Genomic DNA, 12,716 nt, shown 5'->3' on the forward strand with positions numbered 1-12,716 from the left:
AGTATAGTTTGACACTAGCCTAACGCAGTTCTATTCAGAGCTGTCAATATGGTAGTGATTGGCTGCATCAAGGAGTGTATCAAGACTATGGTAGATTAACAGAGAATTCATCACTCCTGGGTACGGGAGAAGTTATCTTACGGCACAATTCAGTGAATGACAATTACATTAAAACTGTGGCCATAGTGGGATTTAGTTGTTGCTCGATCCAGTTTATAATTCAGGTCATTGGTCCAGTAACTGAATACATAATATCGAGAGTAACTGAGGTTGATACTATTTCTATTCCTTGGTCTTGTCGAGATAACGTATGATGAAAGGATTGGATTGTACGGTAACCATATCGTTGACAGGTAGTTTCTTCGCTAAATCTGAATCCATCAGGTGGTCATGATGCCTCACCAGGGCCCAATCTTGGTCTTTGTGTAGTGAGACGATTAATTGGTATTGATCGCGATACTACACACTGCCGGTATGATAAGGAGCCTATGGGTCACACACATAGAAGATAATTTAAGAACCTATTTAAAAGAAGGGCGTTTTCATCATTTTAGGCGAAAAGGGTATTTTAGTAATTTCACAGTGCAATTAAATTTGCTGAGGTGGTAGCATTTATTTAATTTGTTAATAAAATTAAATAAGGGAAATTATATTTAAATATGTGTTCGCATATATTTAAATGAATTATTGTTATTGTTAAATGTTAATATATGAAATATATATTAATTGAGTTTAATTGAAATAACAATAATGATAAAATATCTAATTGGGGCTGTTTGGATATATGGGCTATTTGGGTTGGTGCCCAAGCCTATTCCATGATGGAATAGGCCAAAGTGTGCACTATATAAGTGCAACACTTTTTGAGAAATAATAATTAATTCATTCAATCATTTCAAGAGAAATTCTAGCCCCTTTTCCAATTTCCACGCCACTTCATCTTTGATTGAATCAAAGTTTCATTTGTTTTTGTTCTTGGTTCTTAAGGTTAAAGAGGATCTAGCAAATCCCTCCTTTACTTCGTTGGGGATTATCTTCGTATGGACTACCGCTGGTTCGATCCTATTCTTGGGTCGGTAGCGAAACCCATTTCGAGACAAGTTGGAGGAGCCTCCAAACGTGGGTATGGTTTCTTAACCTTGAGCTGATTTTTCTGCAGATTCTAATATGTTGTATAAACCGTAAATTTGTGCCCTAATCTTGGTTCAAATGAACGATTTATGATGTTTATGTTTTTTTGTTTCCGCTGCCATAACTTGATCGTTTCCTAACAAAACCAAGTTGAAAATTAATGCCACTAGAAGCACTACCCAGTTTAATAGACATTTGAAGAGGTGTGCGAGGAGAATAGCTTCTGTAAGGGAACAATAAATTAATTTCCCCTTTGCCGATGTTGAGGCTGCAACTGTTATCCTGCCTGCTCTACGAGACAAGTTCGATATGCTAAAGATGAGGAAACTTATTGCCCATTGGGTGTTGATGCATGAGCTTCCATTTACGGTGATGGAGGAAGAGGGATTGAACAACATGATGAAGTATGAGATTCTTGAATGGAGTCCGATTTTGCGTAATACATGCAAAAATGATTGTGTGAATGTGTATGAAAATGAGAAGCAGAAGTTGAAGACGCTATTGAAAGGTGTTAGGAAGACTAGTCTGACTACAGATCTATGGAATTTAGACAATCAAAAGATGAAGTACATGGTGTTGACTGGGCATTGGATTGATGATAATTGGAAACTGAATAGACGGGTCCTCAACTTGTTCATTTCCCTCCCCGTAGTGGTGTCGCCATTTTTTATGCCATTTACAAGTGCTTGATGGATTGAGGAATTGAAAATAAGGTCCACACGATCTCAGTGGACAATGCTATAAGCAATAATGTTGCAATTAAAATCCTCAAGGAAAATTTCCAAGCTACGGGGAAGCTCATTTGTGGGAGCAAGTTGTTTCATGTAAGATGCTATGCACACATCTTAAACCTGGTTATTTAAAATGATCTTTATCAAATTAGATATATCATTGATGACATCCATGATAGTGTGTCATATATCAATGCCTCGGAGAGTAGGCTTAAGGTTTTCTCGGAGATTGTTCAATAGTTGCGACTGCCGTTTCGCAAGCTTATTCTTCATTGCAAAACACAGTGAAATTCAACATATGAAATGTTGACAACAATAATTAAGTTCAGACGTGTTTTTCAAAGATTGAAGGAAAGAGATTTAAGTTATCATTATTGTCCCGAAGAGGATGATTGGGACAAAGTAAAGAAAGTATGTGATATTTTGAAGGTTTTTAGTGGTGTGACCAATCTCATCTCAGTGAGTGATTATCCTACAACAAATTTGTTTCTAAAACAAGTTTGTCTAATCAAAATCATGTTGGATAGAAAGAGAGAAGATGAAGATTATTTTATTAGGAGCATGGTTAGGAAAATAAAAGAGAAGTTTGACAAATATTGGAGGCAATGTAATCTACTGATGGATGTGGCTGCTGTATTGGACCTTAGATTGAAGATGAAGGTGATTCAGTGGTCGTTCCCTAAGATGTATCCTAACCTTGAAGCGCGGGCAAATACTGTTATTGTTCGGGATGCCTTGTATGAGGTATATGGGGAGTATGTTGATGCTAGTAAAGCATCGACTTCTGCTCGCGCTTTTACATCAGCATGGGATGGACTTCAGGCCGTTGGCAAGGGGTCGGGGCCAACGGCAGACAGAGTGGAGGATGGGATGATTTTACTAACTTTCGGGACGTGGTAGAGACTGTAGAGCCAAGTAAATCTGAGTTAGACTATTATTTGGGAGAGAGATGCCATAAATGTGTGGAAAATCTTGGTGCGTTTGATGCTTTGTAGTGGTAGAGGGCAAATTCAACAAAGTACCCAATTTTGTCTACCATAGCTCGTGAGGTATTAGCTATCCATATCACTACGGTTGCTGCTAAATCTTCTTTTAGTGCCGGGAGTAGGGTAATTGACACGTATTGTTCGTTATTGCCTCCCGACACGATGGAGATGCTCTTATATGGATGTGATTGGTGTCGTTCTTTGAATTGGGTGAAGAAAGGGTGCAAAGTAAGTTATATTGAATATAGCTTTGGTTCAATTCAATAATTACAGTATCTTTATTCTAGCTAAACTTTAATTTTTCCTCCTTTTTCATTTTAGGAAGAGTAGCAACCGTTATAGATCAAGCTTCCTATCCCGTAAGTTCCTGGGATTCAGTATATGGTTTGGCTATAGTAGCAGGCATGCGCTGGTCCAAGTTGCATCATTTTGGTTTGGTTTCATTATTATACATAGATTAAAATGTGAGAGTTACCTAAACCACATGGAAGCATGCAAGATCTCTTATTCTTGTAATTTTATTTCAGTTTTATAACAAATTAATTAATTAGAATATTGACATAAAAAGAATCTTACTGAATTGAATTTGTTTGCTGCCGTAGGAAACTGGTGTTTTCGGTAGAAGACAATCCATCTACAGCCACCTATTTTTTTTATTACTGGACAGTGGACAGCTAACTTTTGATGACTTGGCCACCTATTTTTGATGTATAGTTAGTTAGTTACTAGCTTACTCCTAGCATGTAAAGTTATTAGTTGTAGCCTCCAAATCCCATGTTATTTTTGTTTTGCTCAAACATTAATTAGGTAAAGTGAAATTTAGTTCACTTAACTTAATCTTTCATACAAAACCAGCATGATTAATATGATTGAGGAGATGCAATAGCTATTTTTTTTTAATGTATACTGTCATTTACAGTAGATGTGTTTGCATAATTGTGTAATTAAACAGGTTGATGAGCCAAAAAAAAATCATGCAAGGCTGAAATTGGGGTTGGTCAAACCAAGGTTGACCAAGCCTAATCGAGCTGCTCAAACTTGAACTTCCTAAGACAAGTTTGATCACCATTTCCCGGGCTCGATTGGCTCAAGCTCAATCCTATAATAATCGAGCGAAGCTCGATTATCCAAAAACTCGACTCGGCTTGGCTCGATTACAGCCCTAGGTAAATCTACTTTAAAAAGAAATGGCAAGTCTTTCTTCATTTTAATATAATTTATCAAATGTTGTTAGGCACCGTATCAAAATGTATCAATACAAGTAGACACATCTTAGTCAAGTAATGATTTATATTTGTACATTTCTGGAACTTGAGAATTATGCCTAATCCACAGGTGTGGATCACCATTTCAAACAAGGAATGGAAAATAGCAGGCATTAACAATTACAACAAAGATAAAACATGAACGGTCCAATGACAGTCCCATAACTCAGAGCAAAGTCATTAAGTACTTCTCTAATGACATTATTTCCCCAATTACACTTCCAAACAGGAAGGCCTATTATATTTCCTGTCCATTGGTTTGATACAAAAACATGAAACAGGCTCTAGGTGATGGTTGAATGAGGCGGCAACAGTCCACCACAAACTCAAGAACCAAGGTCACAGAAGCTGTAGAATAATTGCCATTATTGGTGCATCTGACTTAATATCTATAAACATTTTCCTAATTGCTCATAAATGAAAAAAAAATTCATGGCAGACTATATCTATTTAACACCTAAATTGGCCACCCTACTCAAGATAGATTTAGTTTGATTGGTATATCAACTTCATTACTAACTCATATAAACAAAAATTATGAGAATAAAACACAACATTATATGTATATACAAAATAACATAACAGCATGGCTCATCAGTTCGCAAAAAGAATCAAATACTGGTTGTACACAACTGATTGTCCTAAACATAATAATCAGTTCTCTTTGTGATCTTTGATAGGTCGTGCTTCAAAGCCCCCGTCTGCTCTCTTCTCAAGTGAATAGGGCATATAGGTCCCAAGAATTCTATCCCACATTACAAAGAATGGTTGTGCAAAGTTGTATTTGCTACCATAAAGCTGATGGTGCACATCATGATATGCAGTATTGTTTCTGAAGAAGAATTGGAAGAGGTTTCCAGGAAGCCATAATCCACAGTGGTCATCCACTGTTTTGATTGTAGCAAAGGAGAAGAAAAAGATGGAGGCTCGAGGAGACATACCAGAGAGAAGAAAAGATAAAGCTCCTCCAATTGTGTCATTAAGAAGCCCCTCAATTGGGTGATTATAGAGAGCTCCAAATGCATAGGGGACAACAAGTCGGTGATGTAGAGAATGGATATGTCGATACAAAAATTTATTGTGGTGCATGTATCTGTGCATAAAATATTGCCACGTATCCATAACCAACATCGCTGTTATGAATTGTCTAGCTAAAGAAGATAGAGAAGACTGTTTATTGGCAGAAGCCGAGGCATCGCTTCCTGTTACCTATGCAGGACAAGATTCCACCACAAATTAGTAATATATATCTAGTTTCTGCATATTTATTATCAAGCAAACAAAACAGAGAGACGATGAAGGTGAGCAACAAAACAGAGAGAATAATATGACACAGCTGGCAGCAGTCTATGATGCTGAACAAAAACAATCAGGATATGACCTGAGTAATACCAGCCAAGTAATTAATTTATCACCAATCAGACACTTAGGATTCAAGAAAATTCATCATACGATAGAGCAAACAACTCCTGAAGAGGAAATTTGAACTAAAGGCTTTTTGTATAAAGATACACAGCTTAACTCACTGACTCCATGATACAACAAATTAAGGACCAGAATTCCTCTGCTAATGTCAACTCATAAATTCAATGCAGTCAATTACCAACGTGGTTTCCATAATTGTTCTACCCATATCTTTGAGATTCTTATCTAATTAATAACTTTATTATGCCATATATATCTTAAAATGGTATATCAAATACTACATAAATTGATTAAAGCACTTAACGCGTATACACAACAACAAACACCTTCCTTATATTGACCATATGCACAGCATACAATCACAAAACTGTAAAGACAATAAATATACTCGCACTCATCTGCATATGTTAAATCTACAATTTAACACAAAATTCAACATGCTAATTCGCCACCAATCAAGCATGTTCTGCATATCATGAGATGCTAAAGTTCCAACGTCAGAGCATTCCTTCAAAAATCTATCAAGCAGATTCTTATTATCAAGTTATTTATCCTCCTAGCAAAATAAAAATAAAAATAAATAAATAATATCATAGTACCTGAGCACGATGAATCTACAGTGAAGCTGGGAATGAAATTGGAAGACAAAAGTTACAGTTTTTTTTTTTTTTTATAAATCATAGATGCACCAATTAATTCCGTTAACACTTGAAAGAGAAAAATAAAAAATAAAAAAATAAAGAGTAAAATCAGATAAACACAAAAAACTGCAAAGCGTATGATCGATCATCTTATGCTTCAAAAGTCAACTCAACTCCAAACAACTTAGTGAATTACAAAATATAAAACACAAAAGTAAAATTGAAAATAAAGAAAAAAAAACTAAAGCAAACCCATGTCCATAAATCGAGCACAGAATCAACAAACATCATAAAAAAGATTCCAATTGACCTACAGAAACATATATAAGAAAAAAAAAAAAGACTAACCGAAAACAAGAGAATAGCAACAATGGCCTGAATAAATTGCTGAAGAAGAACGCCTTTGACAACATCTAACTTAGATACCAAATTCTTCTGATCTTCATCTTGTCTAGGGTGCAGCCTATAATTTTGAAGCTTATCAAATGAACCAACCACCACATACAGCCCTGAATATAGCCAATAAACTATAATCGGAACAAAGGTGCCTAAAAGCTCGTCGGAAACCCCAAACTCCATTCTTCTTTTACAAATTCAACAAATAGGACACAAGTCAATGTGCCCTAATGTTGTGTTCTACAAACAAATACCAACAAGTTTCGATTTTTCTTACGAGATCAAGAAAACCCTAACCTATATTCAATTATTTAATAACTAAATATATAGGCGATTCAACGCCCCTTCCTTTCTTTTTATATAAATGACTTTTGTTTAATTAAGCTAAGACTAAAGAGAGATTAGTTAATGCGAAATTACGAATTAGGTTAGAGAAGATTCGATAACAGTCCTCGTAATCAAAGTATTCTGTGGATAGGCACCAATGAATATCATTGAGGATATTGTTACACGTGTGCGAGTACATGGTAGATATTTTTATACAGTCTTGACGTGGCGATTTCTGGTCGTACTTTGTGTTCTATGTGGTGTATGGGTCAAATACGTCTCCTGAGTGCCGGCCCCAAGTTGAATGGTGGCCTGCGAAGTTAAAAATTAATGGCTGGTTTATTATTTTTATCCATTCTTATCCTAAAAACTAAAAAATATGTATTTATTTTAATATTTTTAAAATTCAATTCTTCCTTATTCAACTTAAAACATTAATTATTACATTTCTAATAACTCAATTCAACTTTACTGTTTTTAAAATATTATTTTAAAAAACATTATAGTAAACCAAACAAAGCCTGAAACTCCTTAATTTCCTAATTTTTTTTAAATAATAAATATTTATTTATTATTTTGAAATCATCAACATTTACCCTTGTAACAAGTAAAATCCAGAATTAATATTAAACAAACGATGAATGCTTTAATACAAAGCAAAATGTCATAATTAATCAATAAAAAATATATAACATAAACTCTCATAAATAATGTATTGTCCATAGAATGATTTTAACATTTTTTACTTCTGAATTACTTTTTTACTAATGACCAAGAGTGTTCGAACTACACATCTCAATTAATTATTAAAGATCCTAAAATTAAAAACCAAATAAACCCTTCAATGACCACTCATAATAATAACTGAAGTAAATCGAATTTAAAAATCAAAACCTCTTAAATAATATAATAAAAAATTCACATTATGCCAACCAATCACCTAGAGATGATTAACCTTTTGAATTACTTTGTTATAAGAAATGTTAAACTGTAAGTAATACACCTAAAATATATAAGTCACTCTATTTAACAAATGAACACACTTTTATTCTCTCAAATCAAAATAAATGTCAACAAAAATATTTATCGACAGCCAAGAGTCTATTGAACAAATCTTTATTTTTTTTTTCCTTTCATTATGAAGAAAAGGAGATCCTATAATAATATATATGCAAAACTGCAGCTTTACAGTCACTTGATATGAAGGAATAATTAGAATAATCCTTCAATGCTCAGAAATTCCAATTCATGATCTATTGAGCACATGCTGCAAGCACCAATAACAAAAATATACCACCAGCCCGAAGCAGTTATATTGTTAGTTGTAGCATAATCAATAACTGCACTTTATGTTCATTTCCTGTCTTCCCATGTGAGCTTCCAGCATGGACAATCCAAAAGATTCACCAAAAGGATGCCAGTATCTTACAATGCCTCCAACTCCTGAATCTCGGCAACTTTCTTCTGAAAGTTGAGGCTGGTTTGCGTTGTTCGCTTGCATGGTACTAAAAATTGCAATCAGTAAATTAGTAACGTTTCTCTCAAATTATGTAACAATAGTGCATAATGAAAATAGAAAAGTAAAAAAATAAAAGGAAATGCCAACCAACCTTTTGCCTTGTTTTTGTTTGATGACAAGACACGGGATTTCCACTCCTCATAAGCAACTTTCTCCTTTCCTTTTTGCCGTTTGTAACTTGAAACCTGCAGAAGAATCGTGCCAATAACATTTTAGGAAAACCAATCACAAACTGATAGAGGAAAAAATAGGTAACGAAGGATGGGAACTATGTTTTGTTTCTGCCTTGTTAAAATAGGGGTTGACAAGATATTAATGTGTGCATATAACTTGTAGCAAGTAGTTGATAATCTATATACAACCACATCCTATTGTGGGGCACTGGTCCCAATTCATATGGCTATAACTTGCTAACAAACAATTTGGTCCATTAAAGAGGAGATTTTGTACTACTTTTGATTCAAAAGCTATGTCATTTGGTGCTACTTTTGATTCATGCTAACAGTTCTGCAGTATCATACTGGGTGTATACGTATTACAACATATATTATGCTCCAGGTCAGCCAAACAAACAAATCAGAAGAAAGCCAGTAAACAGCTTGAAATATTTATTAATGATCCTCACAGAATTCAGAAGATAAGAGACATTGCACTCTTCTGAAATGGATCATATTTTGTTTTGCTAAATTAATATCAAAAGTCAACAAATGTCAAATGTCTGAGGGGACTCAACTGGCATTTATCCCTACAGACTTGATCTAAACATTTCTTTTAACCAATGTGAAAAGGGAATAAAACACAGCAAGAGATGCAGCTACACTACCTCAGCTCCATCATCAGATAGATATCCTCCATCTTCAATCTTCCTTTTTCCCGGTAAGACATCAAGCAATTCTGCACAAATAAGGCAAAATTAGAGGAAAAAACAAATGCCAAAACTGATTTTAGAAAAAAAGAATGCCAAAAATATTGGTCAAAACTAACTGAATTCAAGTTACACAGAAAAACTAGTGCCAAAGTTAGAAAAACTTCAGACTCACATACATGGCACATCCATAAAGATTCCAATGCAAAGACAAATAAAGTGTTACCTCGATTCCCTTTTATTTCTCTAGGATCTTTCTTTTCCTTTGCGACTCCAAAAACATCATGACATAGATCTTTCATTGTGGTAGCAACCTATAAACAGTCCCATATAATTTCAAAATGATACCAACATGACCCACTACAAAGAAGAATTATCCACTATGGGGGATTTCCTTACACTTGTAAATTCAGCTTCAGATGTGCCACAAACCTCAATCAACTTAAGCTTGTCTACCTTCAGCTGTTACGTTAGACATTCAAACACTAAATAAGTTAAAACAGACAAGTATACCAAATAAAATTTCTCAAACCATCATTCCTTTGCAATATTTATTCTTGGTTACCTTCTGTTTTTTTATACATAAGTAGAATGCAACAGCGGTAAATACAGGGCGAGTGAAGTCTGCAGTTTCCCGCCTGGAAGCTGGCAACGAAGCAAGAAACCGTTCCTTGTACCTGACATCAACACCATTCATTCAATCACCAATCAATAAATTCATTCACAGCACTGCATTAACTAAAGATAGGACAAGTCTTTGACTTCTGGGACTCCCTTCTAAGGGGCATTTTTACAAACAAGTAGCAAATATCATCTGTGTGCACAATCAATCTGTAGCAAACAGAATATACAAAATTTATGAACTTCAAAACAAAGCTACAATAAAGCAACAGGAAAAGGAACTTACAGCGACAAGCCCTTTCGTACAAATGGAATGAGCCTAACACACCCAAACTGAATCCCCAATTCTCTTATATCCAACTTATTCCTACACCAAACCATAACATATTCTTATCAGTAACACAATCCACATCAAATTAAAATCAACATAAGAAACCAAAAAAATAAAACAGATCACCCACTTGAAACCAATGCTGTTCTGTAGCAAATTAAAGGATCGGGTATAAGCCTTCTCAGACATTCCACTCATCTTAATCGCTGTCTGTCGGTTAAATATAACGCCAAACCTGTATACACCAAGTCCTAATTAATATCACAAACAAAGGAGCATTTTATTGGTCGTCTGGATCAATCAAACGTTAACGTTTATACCTCGTGGCGGCGATTTCCAGACACATTATAGCCTTACAGATCTCTCCCTAAAAAGGATAACAGAATTTGTTTAAACAAAATTTCAACTTCTGCTTAAAATTTTGATGAATAAATCAGAGTTCTATAGTGCTTACGACTCCGATAACTGAGGAATCGAACTGAGCGTCGCAAAGCCGGCGAAACTCAGCGGCTTTTCGGATCAATTGCTTGGAATCTGAGAGGCCTAGCCTTTGAGCGATATCGGAGAGATCCATCTCGTGTGATTGGGTCTGGAATTGTTTTGTTTTAGTTTGTTGATTAAGAGTTTAGTGGTTTTGGAATTAAAGAAATAAGTGATGGAGTTGGCGGGATTCATTTTGAACTTGTGGCGCGCACAAAATGAGTTGTGTTTCCCGGCCATATATAGTTTTGGCGCCTAGCCAGTCTCTAAATTTTGAGGTCCATTTTTAAAGGATCGTTTAATTCACAAATTTGGTATAAATCTTCTTTCTTAAAATTTAAATAAATTCAAGTTGGAAGATCCATTTTTAAAGGGTCGTTTTATATATATTTTATATTGAGATTATTTTATTTATCCTATAAAATTGCTTAGTATGATACATATTGTTGATGTTTGATTTTGATACCAATGATTTCGTACATGTAAAGTATTACGAAATTACATGTGAGCTGATTATAGTGAATGGATGAGGTACTATTTACACAATGGCATACAAAGACGTAAAAAACAAAGGAAATAGTCAATTTTTTATAGTGGTTCAAATATTTAAAACGAATCTTATATCCAAGATTATAAAAGGTTGCGAACTACGAGCTGGTATTACAAGTGTTTGGTGTTCTAAGTGTTCTTAGAGAATATCAAGCTATTGTCTTTCTAGTAGTATGTCGTTATTTTTTTTTTTTTTTAATTCAATAGTATCTGATCCTGTTTTTGTGAAGGAGAGCTGCTTATTTATATTTATTGTGTTCAAGGTAATGATTACACTTTTACAAGTAACCTAGTGCCGTGCAGACCTCTCCTACCATCCAATTCGTTGAAAACTCAAAGAACATCTTTAAATTAAATGGAGCTTTGACAGATTTGTGAACCAAATTCATTCATAGACAATTGTTTGAGTTAAGTTGTTAACAACTATATTAATTTTGCCTTTGGAGACATCATAAACTCTGAACGGTAAAAAGTTTTCTTGAATTTTGATTGATGCTTGATGACGTCAGTATATATCAACCCTTATTTTAGGCATAACACATATTAATTGGACAGTTGTTGAAAACAGCTATATACTTCCATAATTATCAAAATTCCTTTAAAAAAAACCTATTAATAAATATCAAACATCCTTTTAAAAAATGGGATATTTATGAAAATTCCTCTATATTTGCCATGTTTGTCAGTTAGTATTGAAAATAAAAGAATATTACACATGACATAACTCCTTCTCAGCTAATTTTGGTTGTTAACTTTAACCATTCGTTAAGCATTTTTTATATTCATTAAATATATAAAGGGTATTTTTTACTTTTCAAAATACTATTCATTAACCCCTAAATATGTTTTTTCTTTTCTCCGTTCTCTCTTTTCTTCTCTCTTCTTTCGCTTACATTATTCTCTTTCCTCCTCCCCATTCATTCCGCCAAGGTGCTACCGTTTGGTGGCTCGATTCGGCCAAGCGATGGCCGAATCGTGGTTGCCCAATCTGGCTAGCCACAAAGCCAGATTGCGCTGCCACGACCTGGTTACTGTTGCTCCAGATCATGGCACCCTGATTTGGCCACTGTTTTGCCAGATTTCGACCGGCATTTAACACCCCACCAAAATTTCAGTGTACTCTTTTATTATTATTTTTTTCAGTTTCAAATTAAATAAATTAGATTTGTTAATACTTTATAGAATTTATTGGGATTATATTGCTTGGATTGTTGGTAATGAAGTTTGTTTGGATTGAAAGAAAATCTAAAGAAGTTAATTAAAGTTTCCGTAGAAGTGTGTACTTTGTAGGGGTCAAGATGAAAAGCGTGGGGGGATGAAACAGAAAATTTTGTAAATTTTATTTCATATTGGTAAATTTTATTAGTTCTGGGCAATTTATTGTATATGGGTCAAAAATGTCATTTTAATAGTTAAAACATATTTTTTAACAATTATTAACCAAAGGGG

General features: G+C 34.4%; 2 protein-coding genes across 2 annotated transcripts; both read right to left on the reverse strand.

The window, feature by feature from the left end:
* Window positions 1–4,629: 4,629 nt before the first annotated feature.
* On the reverse strand, window positions 4,630–7,004 carry LOC116119720 (sphinganine C4-monooxygenase 1-like). The gene is made up of 2 exons (XM_031405666.1): window positions 6,528–7,004; window positions 4,630–5,322 (listed from the first exon to the last, which is right to left on the reverse strand). Exons 1-2 carry the CDS (start codon window positions 6,756–6,758, stop codon window positions 4,768–4,770), a joined length of 786 nt encoding a protein of 261 aa, XP_031261526.1. The 5' UTR covers window positions 6,759–7,004; the 3' UTR covers window positions 4,630–4,767.
* Window positions 7,005–8,125: 1,121 nt separating this feature from the next.
* Window positions 8,126–10,913, reverse strand: LOC116119722 (origin of replication complex subunit 6-like). The gene is made up of 10 exons (XM_031405668.1): window positions 10,693–10,913; window positions 10,559–10,605; window positions 10,369–10,473; window positions 10,194–10,274; window positions 9,852–9,963; window positions 9,686–9,748; window positions 9,513–9,600; window positions 9,245–9,315; window positions 8,513–8,606; window positions 8,126–8,407 (listed from the first exon to the last, which is right to left on the reverse strand). The coding sequence occupies exons 1-10, from the start codon at window positions 10,810–10,812 to the stop codon at window positions 8,328–8,330; spliced, it is 861 nt and encodes a 286-aa protein (XP_031261528.1). The 5' UTR covers window positions 10,813–10,913; the 3' UTR covers window positions 8,126–8,327.
* Between the last annotated feature and the right edge of the window lie 1,803 nt (window positions 10,914–12,716).

Source organism: Pistacia vera, unplaced genomic scaffold (genome assembly GCF_008641045.1).
Source record: "Pistacia vera cultivar Batoury unplaced genomic scaffold, PisVer_v2 Contig900, whole genome shotgun sequence".
NCBI lineage: Eukaryota > Viridiplantae > Streptophyta > Magnoliopsida > Sapindales > Anacardiaceae > Pistacia > Pistacia vera.

Coding starts and splice junctions, on each gene's coding strand:
- LOC116119720 (XM_031405666.1), bottom strand. CDS start 6,758: ATGGAGTTTGGGGTTTCCGACGAGCTTTTAGGCACCTTTGTTCCGATT. Junction 5,323..6,527: donor TTGCTATTCTCTTGTTTTCG/GTTAGTCTTTTT, acceptor TGTCCTGCATAG/GTAACAGGAAGCGATGCCTC.
- LOC116119722 (XM_031405668.1), bottom strand. CDS start 10,812: ATGGATCTCTCCGATATCGCTCAAAGGCTAGGCCTCTCAGATTCCAAG. Junction 9,964..10,193: donor GTACGAAAGGGCTTGTCGCT/GTAAGTTCCTTT, acceptor TGTTGATGTCAG/GTACAAGGAACGGTTTCTTG. Junction 8,408..8,512: donor AAACAAAAACAAGGCAAAAG/GTTGGTTGGCAT, acceptor TGCAATTTTTAG/TACCATGCAAGCGAACAACG.